This window comes from Cynocephalus volans, chromosome 7 (genome assembly GCF_027409185.1).
Source record: "Cynocephalus volans isolate mCynVol1 chromosome 7, mCynVol1.pri, whole genome shotgun sequence".
In the NCBI taxonomy this organism is placed as follows: Eukaryota; Metazoa; Chordata; class Mammalia; order Dermoptera; family Cynocephalidae; genus Cynocephalus; species Cynocephalus volans.
The window spans coordinates 162,357,271-162,373,900 of NC_084466.1; the positions used below are offsets into that span (position 1 = coordinate 162,357,271).

The window sequence follows — 16,630 nt, forward strand, 5'->3', positions numbered from 1 at the left end:
CTGTGGATGAGACCTGCAACGACGTTCCCGCCTCAGGCCTTGCGCTCGGTCGCGGCTTCCTCCACGTGGGGTTTACCTCGGTGTCCTGTTGAGCGTGAGTCTCTCCCGGAGTGTTCTGCTGGACGGAGGGCCTTGGTCACGTTTCAGGGTCCCCTGCTGGCCCCCGCTTTCCGCAGGCCTCCGACCCACGCTGCTTCTGCTGTCTCTGGAATCGCTGTCTCTGAATTTCCTCATTTCCTGATTATTGACTTACCCCAGTCGCTTGAACTCCTCGAACCCATTAAAATAAAGGAAACAAGAAAAACACATCAAACGCTGCCAACTTTTTCAAAAGGGGAAGTAATCATTTCACCCCACAGGATGTGCTGGTGATTTTACGTGAACAGAAGCGCATCCATCGGAGGACCCTGGACTCTTCGGTGGCTGTTCTCAGCCTTGGCAATATATTGTCGCTCATCTGGAACTTTCATCAATACAGATGCTGAGTCCACCCCTAACCCTGCCCATGTCACACTCTGGGACATGGCCTGTGCCTTCCTGCATGGCTCCGATGTGCAGCGGGCTTGAGACCCGGGGCTTTGGGTGGCTCTGGGGCAAAGCTCAGTCGTGCTAGGGCCTGAGCTGGCACCTCCATGTGCCCTTCTTTGTGGTTAGTGGCTGCAACGCTCTAGAGCTGACAGGGAGAGCTCCTGCACCACAGTGAAGGCCTGTCCCTGCAGCCCAGGGCAGAGGTGACCCAGGGGAAAGGCCGATTCTCTTCTCAGTGGGGAAGGCGGTGGAAGGAGTCACCGCTGAAGAGAGCAGGGGGCTGCGGCCCCTGCAGGAGCACAGCCCCCGCCACCTGCCCCGTCCACAGCAGCCCAGGGTTGGGAGCAGGGTCCCTGAGTCCCACAGAGCTGCAGCCGTGCACTCCTGCTCTGCGTCCTGACCCTGTTGGCCCCGGTCAGGAAGCACCTGCTTCCTGCAGGTGCAGACGCTGCACTCAGCACAGACATGGCTCCCTGGAAATGCCATTTACTTTTTCTCTTTCCAGAGAGTCCCAGCAAGAGCTGATGACTTCAGCGATGCACACAGCTAGGGAAGCTTAAGTTTGTTTTGGTACATTTTGATTTAATAGAGACAGGAGTTCAAGAAATGTACAGGCAAAATTAGTTATAGCTTCAAACTTTCTTTTCTTTTCTCTGAAATCAGCTAGCCTTATAGTCAGTGATATCAAAGAAGGAAAAGACTCCTTATTTTCAAGTATTGCTTGTTTTCCAAGGTGATAGTGGTGCTATAGACAGGCCCCGACTGCCGACAGTGGGCAGTTCATTTGGTCCTAGCACAGACCTGTGAGGAGCAGCTTAAAGTCACGCAGTGAAGCGACTCTCATCGGCCACCCCCAAGCCTTTGCCTGTTGTCTTGCTGGTCCCCTTTCCGTGCTTATAGGAACTGAGCTCACACTAGTCGCTGTTCCAGCCCCTGACGTTCACTGGAGACCAGGCCTCCTCCTTTCACAGTCAAGGGCCTCATGCAAGTTGCTTCTCTCAGGAGCAGATCCTGCCTGTGTGAAGCCAGCCTGGAGCCCCTGTGCCAGGCGGGGGGTGGGTGGGTCCCCCGCACCAGCTCCGTGTTCCCCCATCACCAGGACACGGCCACCCTCCTGGGTCCCCAAGGCAGTGTTCTCGGTGTTCTGTACCACATGCTGGTTTGCAAAGGCTGCGGAGGTGCTGCGTGTTCTTCCCGGGAGTTTATTAAATGGCAAGTGCAGGAGCCCAGAGGGTGACGGGGCTCAGGTGGGCTGTGGGCAGCAGGAAGCCGTGCTCACAGGTCAGGGACTGGTGACGTGTGGCTGCCCTCCTGGCAAGTGAGAAAGAGAAAATGGTAACAAAATGCTCAGGAACAGCTGATCATGCCAAGCGGAGCAAACACTGGCCCTGGAGGCTGCAGTTCAGTTCTGCACACGCTTATTATTGCGATTCTCTACTAATGTTTTCCCCAGTTCAAAAACAAAACTTATTTATACTTCTAGTCTGTGACCACAAATAGAAGACAGCGTGGCGGGCGTCAGTCTCTGCAGAAAGCAGGCGGCACCCTCAGAGGGCTGTCGAGGCAAGCTTACTGGAGGGACTGTTCTGGAAGGTGGGGCAGGGTCAGGACACGAGCAAGGTGAAGCCCCTGGGCTAGCAGCAGGGGGGACTCTGCCCCCTGGGCTGGCAGGAGGCTGCCTGAGAGCAGCTGGCAGGGAGGGGCCCACGGGTGCTGTCCAGGTCCACTGGCATAGAAGGGCAGAGAGTGGGTCTGGAGGGCGGGCAGAACGTGCTCCAGTGCAGGACACTGAGCCTCCAGGGCACAGGGAATGCTGCTCCACCGCAGGGTTCCTGTGACGACCTGGACAACGTGAAGGTTGCTGAGTGACTGAGAACCCCGTCACCATGGAGCTCTGGAGCGAGCCTACTAGGTGCGTCTTTGGATTTAGATGGAGTGAAATGTGTTGAGGTCATTACTGTATTTTGACTAATATAAGAGAGAGTTCCAAACAAATCCTTCCAGTTTTATGTCAATTCATTCTCTAGTTCTGAATTCTGTTTTTCTTTAGAGATGATGACTAAATGGAACCCCAGAAGATTTTAATGCATAAACTGTCAGAAGGGGAAGGGTTTAAATATGAAGGGAACAGATCCAAATTGGTCCTCGTGGACTGAAATCTGGCTTAGTGGCAGAGCCACAATTAGCGCCCAGGCACCTGGGCAGCTCCAGGACCATGCCCAGCTGGTGCCCCGACCTCCACCTCCACTGGCAAAGGGAAGTGTGTGCTCAGCCAAAGTCTGACTATTTCATCAGCTGGATACAGCAGAGTCATTTGATACACAAGGAGGTAGAAAGCAGTTGCTCAGTATTCAAAGTTCACTACTCCTGGTGATCTGCACAACAGCACTTGGCAGTGGGCGTCCACGCTTCCCACGACCTGGAGGGCCAACCGCAGGTGGAGGCTCCAGGCCATTCTGCACTGCTGGAGTCCCCAGCCCCTCCTGGCCCCTAAGAGTGGGACAAAGACAAGCTCTTCACCTCCAGTGGGGCAGGGCCCTGTGTTAGGAAGGAGACGCTGCTATCTTCTCTTTCTGCCTGTTAGTGGTGGCCCTGGACACATTTCCTGACCTCCCCCTGTCTCAGCTCACACATCTATAGAATGCACTTGTTACTAGCACAGAGGGTCACTGTTGGGTTTAAAGTGACCAGAAGAGTGTCCTGCACACTGTGGGCACCATATGCGTGGACTTAGTAGCTTTGCCATGCTTTCTGTTGTCATACATTATTATTTTTATTACTTGCCGATAATCTGAGTGAGGTTTGTGGTTGGACTGAGGTGCCTCCAGAAGGGGAGGGAACCTGAGGGGTTTCATCGAGGACACAACAAGTGGGCTCTGGGCAGACATGGGATCCCACACGCTCAAGGATGGGGGCCACCAATGCCTTTGCTTGCTGCAAACTTAGCACCTGGAATAAAAATTCACTGGATTTTTAAAAACAGCTTTATTGAGAATTAATTGACACACCGTACAATTCATGCATTTAAAGTGTAAAATTCAATCATTTTAGTATATTCACAGAGTAGTGCAACCATCACCACAATCAATTTTAGATCGTTTTTATCATTCTAGAAACAAGGTCTGTACTTTTCAGTTACACTCCGCAACACTCCGTCTTCCCCAGCCCAAAGCAACCACTGATCTACTTTCTGTGTCTAGATTTGTCTGTTCTGGATGTTTCATATAAATGGAGTCATGTAATATTCGGTATTTTGTGACGGGCTTTTCTCACTTTGCGTATTATTTTAAAGGTTTGTGCACTTTGTAGCACGTATCAGGATTTTATTCCTTTTTATGACCTAGTAACAGTCATTGTGTGGCTATACCAAATTTTATTTATTTATTTATTAGTTTATGGAAATGTGGGTTGTTTCCACGCTTTGGTTATTATAAATAATGCCACTGTGAACCTTCACGTGCAATTTTCTGTGTGTCTATTTCTTAGTCTCTTGGGTGAACACCCAGTAGCGGGATCGTTGGTCAAATGGCAACTCTTACGTGTAACGTGTGAGGGAGCTACCAAACTGCTTTCTGAAGTGGTTGCCCCAGTTTACGTTCCCACCAGTGGGGCGGGACGGTTCTCATTCCTCTGCACCCTTGTCAGCACGCGTCACTGTCTAGCAGAGGCGGAGTGGTATTTCACAGATGTTGATGTGAATCTCTGTGAGGACCAAGGATGCGGAGCATCTCTCCAGGTGCTTCCTGGCCATTTGCGTATCTCTTTTTGAGAAACTTCTATTCAGATCCTTTGCCCATTTTCAATTGGATTATTTATATTTTTGAATTATAAGAGTTTTTAAAAACTTCTAGATACAAGTCTTTATCAGATATATGACTTGTAAATATTTTCTTCATTCCATAGGTTGTGCTTTCCGTTTCTCGATAGTGTCCTTTGACACGTAAAGTTTTCAGTTTTGAGGGTCAATTTATTTTCCTTTGGTTGCCTATACTTTTGGTGTCATAGCTAAGAAATCATTGCCAAATACAAGGTCATGATGATTTATCCTTTGTTTTTTTATTTGCTTTATAATTTTAGCTCTTACAGTTAGGTCTTCAACCATTTTAAATTAATTTTTGTATATGGTGTGAAGTAAGAGTTCAACTTCATTTATTTGCAAGTAGTTATCCAGTTTTTCTAGCAGCAGTGTTGAAAAACTTTTGTTTCTTGATTAAATGGTCTCTGTGTCCTTCAATTTTCAAAAATCAATTGGCCATAATTATATGGATTTATTTCTGTACTCTCAGTTCTATTCCATTGATCTATATGTCTAGACTTATGCCAGTGCCCTATTGTTTTTGTTATCATAGCTTTGTAGTCAGTTTTGAAATCTGGAAGTGTGAGCCCTTTCACTTTGTTCTATGCTGGAGGTTGTTTTTGAGTATTCTGGGTCCCTTGAGTTTTCATATGAATTTTAGGATCAGTTTGTTAAGTGCTATGAAGAAACCAGCTGGGATTCAGATGGGGTATTGCTCTCAATCTTTAGATCAACTGGGGAAATGCTGCCATCTTAACACTATTAAGTCATCCAATCTATAAACAGGGTGTCTTTCTGTTTCTTTAGATCTTTAATTTTTCAACAATGTTTTGTATTTTCAATGTATATATCTTGTACCTCCTTGATTAAATTTATTCCTAAGTGTTTTTATTTGTTCCATGCTATTATAAATGGAATTATTTTCTATATTCTGTTTTGGGATTGTTCATTGCAAATGTATGTAAATTCAATTAATATTTGTATATTGATCTTGGATCCTGCAACCTTGCTGAAGCCATGCTTAGGTTTTGTGTGTGTGTGTGTGTGTGTGTGTCTGTGTGTGTGTGTGTCTCTCTGTGTGTGTGTGTGTGTAGTGGATTCCTTACAATTTTCTGTATACAGGATCATGTTATCTCAGATTAGAGATAGTTTCACTTCATCTTTTCCATTCTGGGTGTCTTTTATTAGTTTTCTTACCCAATTGAGACTTCCTGTACTATGTTGAACAGAAGTGGCAAAAACAGACATGAACTGGTTTCCTATTAAGATATATTGATCTGTAGTTTTCCTTCCTGTGATGTTTTTGTCAAGTATCAGGGTAATACCGGCTTCACAGAATACGTTGTAAAGTGTTATCCCTTCTTTTACTTTTGGGAAGATTTTGTAAATAATATGCATCAGGATTTCATTAAATATTTGAAAGAATTAACTAGTGTAGCCACCTGGGGTTTGTCTATTTTTGTGGGTAGTTTTTTGTTTGTTTGTTTGTTTTTAAATTACTAATTCAATCTTTTTACCTGTTATACTTGTTTCTTTTTCTTCTAGCTTTTCCATTTCATCTAAGTTGTCTCATTTACTGGCATACAAGTATTTGTAATATTTCTTTATGAATCATTTTTATTTCCAAAAAGTCAGTATTTATCGTTCCCTCTTGCATTTCTTATTTTAGTAATTTGTGCCTTATCTCTTTTTCATGGTCAATCTAGCTGAAGTTTTCTCAATTTTGTTGATCTTTTCAGAGAATCAAGTTCTGGTTTCATTGACTTTTTTGGTTGTTTTTCTATTCTGTAGTTCGTTATATCCGTCTTCTGTTTGCTATAGGCTTAGTTTAATCTTCTTTTTCCAATGGCTTAAGGTGGAAGTCATTTTATTTTATTTTTTTAAATCTCTTTCTTTCATTTATTTTCAATATCGGTGTTTACTGATATAAATTTCCCTCTCAACACTGCTTAGCCGCATTCCATAAGTTTTGGTTGGTTTTATCTTCATTTTCATTATTCTCAAGTTATTTTCTAACTTTTCTTGTAATTTCCTTTTTAACTTGTTGTTTACCTAGGAATGTGTTTAATTTCCATATATTTGTGAGTTTCCCAAATTTCTTTCAGATACCGATTTCTAATTTTATCTAATGTGGCCAGGGAACATACTTTCTATGATTTAAATCCTTTTAAATGTATTGAGGTTTGCTCTAGGGACAAGGATATAGTTCGTCCACATCCACCTGCATGTCCAGGGGGTGGGTTAGGGCTGCTCTTGGTGAGAACCTCCTTTGCAACCTCCCTCCAGTCTCCTACCCCTTTCAGGTCCAGAGTACCCTTTCTGGTCTGGGGTCAAGGTGGGGGCCAGCTCTGTAGTTACCTCTGAAATAGAGACAGGAGGTCAGGCCCTCCAATTGCTTCTGGTCCCCAAGGGTAGAAGTTCCCTGTCTTTGGGGCTGTCACATTCCCAAGGCTCCAGGGTCTGCCTGCTGATGGGCGGAAGGGAAGAGTCCAGATGATGGGCTGCCCACCCCACCCTGAGAGAGTGCCCATGGCCTCCTGCTCTGTTTCCCTCTCCAGATAGGTCACCTCTGACCTTGGGCTGCTGATGCTCCCTGCTGAGTGTGACCGTTGCGCCAGCCTGTGCCCTCAATTGTTCCATGACCCACCTAGGGTCTCCTTCAGTCTGAGTGGCCTGAACGTTCCTCTCAGTTCTGATGCACTCCCTGGCAGCTCTCCAATGCCCCCCATTGCTCCAATATGCCCAGGTGCCCCAGCCTCCGAATCTACCCTCTCCGTGGTGCTTTCTCAGGAAGAGATGAAGTGGCACAGCTCTCTAAACCCCCTTGTGAGTGACCCCTCCCAAGGGAATGTTCCTGCCTCTCACCATCACCATGTGTTTAGCCACTCCCTGGACCTGCTCACTGTGTTCCCCACAGGCTAACACGAGCCCCCAGGGAGTGCCCTGTTGACAGCATGGTGAACTGGCTTCCTGGTGAGCCATGCAGATGGCTGCTGCAGCTTGTGAAAACCACAGCCTCTGGAGGGGAAGGCTCTTGCCCTGTGTTGAGGATCCTCATGGCCCTAGGACAGGTCCTCACATGTGGCAGGTGCTCACCAGATTCTCACGACTGCTTAGCTCAGATTTGAGACTGACACGCTACAAATACAGTTACTTATTGTGGACTGTGAGGTCACCTTACATCAGTGTTGCAGCGACATTTCATCACTGATTATTCATACAAATCGACATTGCCCCTTTAAGGAAAATAGTATGTTTGGTTAGGAAAATAAGGCATAGTTGAATGTTACATCACATTTCAATAAATTAGAGGGGTCGTTCAAATCTCGAGCTGACAAAACTCTATTATATTTACTGTCACATGAGATAGACGATTATTGGTCAGATTAAAAATATGTGCTGATTGATTGAGGTGAAGGATGTTAAGAGATTTTGGGAAGGTAAAGGGGCCCATGGTTGTTTCTTTGTGAAGTTAGTGACACTTTAAATTACCAACGGCCCCTATGGGGTTCTCTTGCAATGACCAGTTTCTCCATGTCTTATTTTCTGACTTGGCCAATGAGGTAAATCTCTAGATGTTCCTTGTGCACAATATCTTCTTAGTTCTATCTCTGGGCACCTTTCATGACCACCAGCAGATGCTTTTTATCCAGTTGTGGGCTTCTGACTGTGCAGGGAGCTAAGCAGATGTGCTGGCTTCATGCCAGGTCCACAGAGCCACGGAGGGGGGCCACCAGCTCTGACCCTGGGCCTGCCCATACCCTTCAGATGCTCCACCCTCCAGGGCAGGACAGTGTCCCCAGAACTGTGGGGCACTCGACAACTGGGTGGGTACTTAAAAGTTGTGACAGAAAACCGCCGTCCCGAGGCCGACACCAGCAGTGGTGAGTCATGTTCACAACACTCCAGTACTGCAGGGGAAATGGCTGGCGCCTTTGTGGGCTGCCCCCCAAACCCACAACTTTAGTCCAGTCATGAGGGAAAACATCAGACACATCCCAATAGAGGAGAATTCTACGAAATTGACCAATATTCCTCAAAACCACCGAGTTCATCAAAAGCAAGGAAAGTCTGAGAAACTATCTCAGTCAAGAGAACCTAAGGAGACAACTAAATATAATGTGGACAGAAGAAGGACATTGGGTAAACACCAAGGAAATGTGAATAAACTATGGACTTCAGTTGAAAATAATGGGTCAATATTGGTCCATTAATATAACAAATCTACCGTGTCAGATGTATACAGGGGAAATTGGGTGGGGGCAAAGCTAATGTCTGTTCAAAGAAATAAAGAGTATTTACAACAAAATCCCATCTTCTGCAGGGATTGTTGTGCTGAGGCTCGTCTGAGCCACCCTAGCAAAGCCTCCTTTCAGGGAAAGGTCCCAGGAGAGACACCTCAGCCCTCAGTCCCTTCACCCTGAGGTCGGGCCCCCAGGGCCCCACCCCCTGTGGCCTCTGGTGCCCTGGCCTGTCTCTGTGCCCGTCAGGGTCCTGGTTCTGCCTCAGCTTGGGGATGTGCCCCCAGGGACCCTTATTTACCTCCAGATGGGGTCATTGCTCCCTGAGGGCTGCTCCTGGGGGCACACCAGGCTCCCCAGCAACCTTGGTATCCACCCCAAGGGGACAGACTGCCCTTAAAGATCAACAACAAACAAAGGAGACACCGAGCAGGGAGAGACAGGCTTTACCTTGCTGCTATGTCATGCTTCCTTTGTGAACATGTGAACGTCTCATGCGTAGGTAGGAATGGCTGGGGCCAGCCCCTCCCTTCACAGTAAGTTTCTGTCCCTCTACTGCGTCCTTCCTTTTGGACTACTTACCTCATTTTCCTTTTGATGTTTTTGAAGACAGATTTGTTTATGCTCTGACCTATTTTAATGTGGAAAAAATGTCACCAAAATTGCTTTGCTCGTGTCTTTTATGGTTTCAGTTTGAAAATGTAAAGGCCAGGGATTTCCCGCAGGTCTGCTCTCTGCTCTATCTGTGTCCTTGATCAAGACAAGCATGAAGCCAGAGCCCTGCGGTTTGGCCTCTAAGGCAGATCGGTATCTTTAAGAGAGGCACAGAGGTTTCCTGTGAATCTAGTGCAAGGCTCCTGTGACTAGGTTCTGCAGGCAGACACTTGGTGACAGAAAGGAGGTTGGGGGGCTCAGACATTGAAGCCAGAGCAGGGCTGTGGGTGTTTACTCTGGCACGTGGTGGGTCTTGGTTGGTTGCTGAGAAGTCTGTGTGTGGTGTGGGGCATTGGATGGGGCCAGCAGGGACCCATGTCCGGTTGTGACTCATCCGCCCCTAGGTTCTGCAGAGACAGCTGTGGGCCCTGTGAGGGGTTTGGGGGGTCCTTGGCTTTTTCTATTGGTCAGGGGCAAGGGGGTGAGAAGGTTAAACAAACCAGCAGGAGGAGCTGTCAGAAAGCCCAGGACATTTCTGTTCTTGACCTCCCACATGTTTGTAAATCAGCGATACCCTTGTTCCGTGCACACGTGGTGGCTGACTTGGTCCTCAGCACACCTGGCAGGGCTGGCTCAGGGTGCACAGAGCTTCCACATCTAGAGATATCGTAGTAGATGTTCAAAATCACAGTGGACAGAGGCTCACGCCTCACTCTGTGATTCGCCTAGTGTTGCTGGCTTGGCTGCAGATGGGGGGGGTCGCTGTCGTGTGGGGGGGAGGGATGTCAGGGCTCCTGGACCCCACTGTAGGGCAGAGAGTCAATGCTCTGATTGATTGTCTCCCGGGCAGGAACAGACACTGACTTTTTTTTTAATGAATCTTCATGTTATACAAAGCTGATTATCACCCCTTGTGCCCATGATATGAGGGTCAGATTCATACTGGCAGCATGTCCATTACCACAAATTACATTTGTACCACGTGTCCCCCACCCAATTATCCCCAACCTCCCCCCCACCCCCTCCATTCCACTTTGTAGCCCTAGGAACGTCCCCTCCCTCTGTGGGATCACAGCACCATTGTGTTTTTTCCTTCCTTCCTTCTTTCTCTCTTGGCTCCCACATATGAGTGAGCACATGTGGTGTTTATCCCTCTGTGCTTTGCTTGTTTCACTCAACATAAATTTCTCCAGGCTCATCCATGTTGTTGCAAATGGGAGAATTTCATTCTTTTTTATGGCAGAGTAGTATTCCATTGTGTAGATGTACCACAGTTTCCTTATCCAGTCATCCATCGATGGACATTTAGGTTGGTTCCATGTCTTGGCTCTTGTGAACAGAGCTGCAGTAAACACGGGAGTGCAGGTATCCCTTCACCGTGATGATTTCCATCCCTCTGGGTATGTACCCAGAAGTGACACTGACATTTTAACTGTTCATGTCCTGCAGCAAACCTTCCCACCGCGTCTCAGCGGACGACGCCCGCCCCCTCCGCGCGGCCGAAGCAACCTTCCGTCACGCCCGCTGAGCTGCCTGGATGCCGCAGGGCTTCCTCCGGCCTCTCCCCTCTGTTCCCCCATGCTTTTGCCGGAACGTCCGTGCGCTCCGGCCCCATCAGACCGGCACTTTCCGTGTGGAGTCCCTGCCCTGCCGCCGCTGTCCTGCAGCCCCTCGACCCTGAACACACCACACTCGTCGTCACAGACGGTCACTTTGGCGACTTCCCGCTGACCCTGCGTCCTGCTCACGCTCGGTGCGGGGCCTGCTCCGCCCGCCCCTCCCGCCTGCTGTCTGCACGCGCTGCTCCCCCGTTGTCTACACCCGCGTGTGCCCGGCTCCGGCTCCTCTAGGGACAGTGACAAAGTGGTCGCTGCGCTGCACACGGCGGTCAGCCCCACCCTAGCCTCTTCGTCCCCTCTCTGCAGAACAGGGACGTCGAGGCGGTGCTCAGGAAGGTGTTTCCACACCAGGTCAAGGAGTGGACGTGGCCAGTGCGGGTCATGCCCAGGTGCTGACTGGCTAGTTTCAACCTACGACCCACAACCTGATGCCAGTGGCAAGAACAGGAAGGTCATGAGTGCGATGGACTGATGGACAACGTGCTTCCCTGGAGCTGCCCACCTCCCCCAGGAGCTCCAGGCATGGCTGGGGCCTCGGGGAGGCTGGAGGAGCCGGAGCCCACGGGGCTAGCACCTGTCACCAGCCTTCACCTGTGGGGTGCGCTGGCCACGTCCTCTCTTGGGGTGGGGGCCCGGGGGAAGGCTAAGAGTCAGGCGGCCCACTGTGCACACGCCTGGCGGATCCTCTCGGATCCTGCCTGGAGAGCATCGCCCTGACCCTGACTCTCTGACCCAACCCCTCCCGGTGTCAGGTGGGGAAAGCACAGCAGATGGCTCTTCACTGCGGCGAGGCTGCTGCAGGCTCCACAGCCAGGCGAGATGGGGAATCCAGCCCTTCCCTTCCATGACCTGCAGGAAGACACACGGTCTTACTCACACCCTTTCAGAAAAGGGCACCAGCATTCTTCAACAAGAAGCTTTGCCACCGCAGGAAGGAGCTGCTTTCAGTACCTCAGTTTGGTCAGAAGCTTCGGCAGCATTATTTTTGTGGGTTAATTTCCTTCTCCATCGCATTGTTGTTATTTGTCTTGTTCATTGCCTCTGGCTTCTGAATGCTGGTGTTTTTCATGGTTTCGTCTTACTTAGAGTCTTACTAAGAGTCTTACTAGAGTCCTACCTAGAGACTCCTTTCTCTAGGTAATTTCTTCCAGGTCCATGAAAAGTGCTGAGTTTATCACTAGTATTTGACAATGAGATCTGCACGCACAGCTTCTATCCCTGTCTCACCTCTGCACCTGGCTCTCGTGGGGACCTGGACATCCTCAGGGACCTCACTCAGTTGCAAGGGCCGGTTTTACTGACGACTTCCTGCCCTCTCTTCTAGTGGCTGCGGCCAAACCATTCTCAGATCCTACTGATTTAACCCAAATACCTGTCAGGTCTGACCTTTCTCCCATCCCTGACAGCTGACCCCGGTGTGCCATGGAATCCTTCCCGAAGGAGCTGTTCATTCTATCCAGTCTCCCGTGTCTACTCTTGAGGTTTACTTTCTACCCTGTATCCAGAGTTATGATTTTCTCAACAGTTTATTATGAAAGATTTCAAACATATAGCAAAGTTGACAGAATTTTACATTAAACACCCATGTACCTATTACCTACCTTCTACCACTAACTTGTTATCAAATTTGCTTTATTGATTATCTATCCATGTGTCTATCCATCTTATTTTATGCATTTCAAAGCAAGTTGCAAACATCAGTTCACTTCTCTTTGAATACTTTATACATACATATCATTAGAATTCAACATTTGTTTATAGCTTTTTTCTTTTAAGGTAAAATTTTCAAACAATGAAATGCATAAATAAGGGTATATAGATTTGCTGAGTTTTGATGAATGCACACAGTGGCGTAACCTGAATCCCTGTCGAGATACAGAAGGTGACCTTCATCCCAGAGGCTTGGTTCTGCAACTTCGCAGCCAGTCTCTGCCCACCCCTGCTCTGGTCATCACCGTTTTGATTTTCCACCGCAGACCAGTTGTGTGTTGTAGAATTTCATGTAAATGGAATTATACAGCACATATTCTTTTTGGTAAGGCTTCTTTCATGTAGAAAGAATTCTTTCACAATATTTTTGAGATTTATTTATGCTGTTTTGTGTATCAGTAGTTTGTTCCTTTTCATTTTTGGTTAGTATTAGATTCTACGAATATAGCACATTTTATTTATCCATTTGCCTGTTGATTTGTATAGTTTCTAACCTTTGGCTATTCAGAATAAAGCTTCTATGAACAACTGTGTACAAGTCCTTTTGTGGACATGTTTTTGTTTCTTTTAGGCAAACAACGAGGAGTGGAATTGCTGGGTCATAGGCTGTGTGTATGCTCATATAAGAAACTTCCTTCAAAAGTGATTGAACCTTTGTACACAACCATCAGCAATGGGTGAGATTTCTGGTTGCTTCATATCATCACCAACATTTCGTGATAGGCAGATGGATGTTTAAAAAATTGAAGTAGCTTCCTATTGCTCATGGGATGAAGTTAGACATTCTGTATGATCTAGCCTTTAATTTTCTTCTTCTCTATGGAGGTTAGTTCTATAAACTTCCTCTTAAGTTCTGCTTTATCAGCATCTCACAAATTCTAATACGTTATGTTTTCTTTTTCATTAAGTTAACAATGCTGCCTAATTTCTCTATTGATTTCTTACTTGACCATTATGTTATATGGAAATATGTTATTTAGTTTCCAAATATTTGTATATCTTACAGATATCTCTTTGTTATTGACTTCTAATTTAATTCCATTGTGGTGAGAGAACATACTTTCTATGACTTAAATCCTTTTAAATTTGTTAAGACTTGTTTATAGTCCAGTCCATGGCCTTTCTTGGTAAATGTCCTGTGTGCCCTTGAAAAGCATGTGCATTCTGTATGTATTGGTGCGGTGAACTTGTCAGCTGAGTTGTTCAGGACCATTGCATTTCTGTGACTTCCTGTCTACCTGTTCTGCCAATAACAGAGAGGATTGAGATCTCCTGTAATTATGGACTTGTCTGTTTCTCTTTGCATTTATATCAATTGTTGCTTCATGCACTTCGAAGCTCTGTTATTAGGTGCATAAACATTTAATATTCTTATGTAATACTGATTGTTTCTACCTTTTATTCTAGTCTTTTATTACTATTAAATAGACTTCTTTATCCCTAGTACTATTCTTGGCTTGGAAGTTAACACCGTCTGATATTAAAATAGTCACTCCTGCTTTCTTTTGACTGTTGTTGGCAGATCTTTTTCTGTCCTTTTACTTTTAACCTACTTGTATCTTTATAATTAAAGTGCATTTTTTTGTAGGCAGCATATAGTCGTTACGATTTTTACTCCAATCTACCTACCTTTTAACTGGAGTATTTTGACCACTTACACTTAATGTGGTTATTCCACCTTAATCTTTGAAAGATGTGCTTCTGAGATAGAAATCTAGGGTGACAGGTTTTGTTTTTGGCGTTTTTCCCCCCAGTACTTTAAAGGTGTTTCTCCTTTCCTTTCAAGCTCTCAGTCTAACAAGAAATCTTTCATTATCTTTGTCTTTGTTCTCGTACAGAACATATAACATAATAACTTTAACTTGAGCTGAGTGATATTTGAGTAATGTGCTTCTGTTGCTCTAGACTGTAAGTTTTCTTGGTTTGGGGCCATGATTGATTCTCTTACCATTGCCTCTCCAAAGATAGCAGACTCTGGTGTGTAACAGAGCTCAGCAAATACTGTTGAACGGATGAATAAACTCACTGTAACTAATGGCTGTATCATCTGTTCGGGTGGTGGGCAGTGAGAAAGTGTAATTCAAGAGGCAAAGTACACTATGAGTAAGAAAAATACCCTCTGGGAAAAAAAAAGAGAAAGAAAAATACCCCTGAGAGGACCTTGTAGGTTTTTTTCTTGTTCTTAAAACTCTAGGATGTATGAAGGGTTTTGTTTGTTTATTCTGGCTATGGACTTTGAGACCAAACCCCAGTGGTTACCTCCTGTGACGACGCCTGTGCTTTGTGGGGCACTGAGGAAAGCTGCACTGGTGCTTCCTTGGCTCTGCCTCACGTCCCCAGTTTGGATCCTGGAACTGACTCTGGAAGCCTTGTCTTCCTTCCTCTCTGACCTTACCACGGTCATGCCTAAACTGACTTCCTTCAAGCAGAATGGAAGGAGACCATCCTATAAAGGAAGGATTTGTTGTCAAAACCTTTAGAAAAAGTACTGAATTCTCTGTCTGGGTCTTGGAAAGACAGTATGAGAACGAGTTTCTGGGAGTCCTGCAGCAAGGACCCTCTTGTTGGCAGGCTTCACCCACTAGTTCCAGATTTCATGGTTAGGGAAAGACCACCACATAAAGCACCCATCAAGAGACAATGAGTGCATTTGGGGAGCCTTGTAGCCCTAAGAGAGCCACAGCCATGCTTGGGTTTAACTTGTGTTCCTGGGGCTGCTGATTGTTCTCCAGGGGCTGCTTCCAGGAAGGACACAGGTATATTCTGAATCCAGCTCCCCTCATAGAACAGGCAGATTGCCCTGATGAGTCTGGCTGTAAACAGATCCATGCAGAAGGATCCTGGCCAGGACAAAACCCCTTTCATCTTTCCTGCCTGTTTGGCTTGAGTATCCCATGGGACATAAGGGAACTGGAAAGGACCAGGGTAGGAATGTGGCCCAGTCATTCCTGGGCACCAAGAGCAGAGTGGGGAGGAGCAAGGATGGCCTGCAGAGGACAGAGATCTGAGGTCAACAGATTGCTTTGACCCATGACCTTTCTCCTTTTCCCCAGATCCTCATCCAAAACACAGACTGAGCAGTGGATTCTTGTCACACTCTAAGTCTGCAGGGTCCTGTGTGATTCAGCCCCACTCCTCCAGTCTCACTTCCCCACTCCCTCAGCCCTGTCCCAGCCACGCTGCCTGCTCTGTCCTTCAGTGTGCCTGCCACCCCTCGCCGCCCCTCCACCTGGCTGGAGCCTTGACGATCAGCACTCAGGTGAAATGCCACCTCACAGTCCTTTGTTCCCTTATCTGAAAGTTTTCCCTTCAGCTAGTCACACCAATGTTCTTCTGTTTATTTCCTTTACATCGCTGAACACTATCTGAGATTATTTTGTTTATTTAGTCCCCCTTTTATATTTTTCTAGCATGTCATCCATGAGTGTAGGGGTTTTTGTCTGTTTATTTTGCTGCTGTATTCCCAGCATCTACAACCACAGCTGGTATGCAGTAGGCTTCTAATAAATGTCAATTAGGTGAATGATTTTCTCCCCACACTAGAATGTGGGTACTGTGACTGTGAAGATCTCATCTGTCTATGCAAGCTGAGCACGATGCAGGAAGCCTGGCACACAGTAGGTGCTCAGCAAACATTTGTGGAATGAATAGGACGCCCACATTCTTCCGGAGGCCTTTGATGCTGGGCTACAGAAGATAATTGTGGCTCTGGTGGGAGTCTTAGGATAGGGCCACACACTGGTGGGATGTTTCAGGACCACAGATACGGCTTTGCTTGTAGCTTGAAGTCAAAGAAGCAAAGCGCACAGGTGCTCAGGGCCTAAAGTGTGAGACCGAGCACCCCCAAGGGAGGTGTGGAGGTGTGGAGACCTGTCCCCGAGGCTGTGCTGGGTGGAGGGGAGAGATGACGGCTGGGGCAGGAGGAGGCAGCCAGAGCAGGATCACAGAAGACGTGTGCGAAAGTGCCTTGGGGTGCCGGAGCTGTCCCACTTTGGGCAATCAGAGCAGCGACCCTGCAAGGGAGAGGCGACCCGGGAGCCTCGCCCTCCACGAGCCAGTCGTCGCCTGAGGCACGTGCTCCC

At 47.1% G+C, this 16,630-nt stretch overlaps 1 protein-coding gene across 1 annotated transcript in view; it reads left to right on the forward strand.

Moving 5' to 3' along the window:
• The window catches only part of SCART1 (scavenger receptor family member expressed on T cells 1), a 46,018-nt gene extending 34,949 nt beyond the window's left edge, over positions 1–11,069 (forward strand). The window contains 4 exon segments of the mRNA XM_063101632.1: positions 6,628–6,702; positions 7,071–7,150; positions 8,109–8,208; positions 10,669–11,069. Coding sequence (XP_062957702.1) covers positions 6,628–6,702; positions 7,071–7,150; positions 8,109–8,208; positions 10,669–11,069 — 656 coding nt within the window.
• The last annotated feature ends 5,561 nt before the right edge of the window (positions 11,070–16,630 follow it).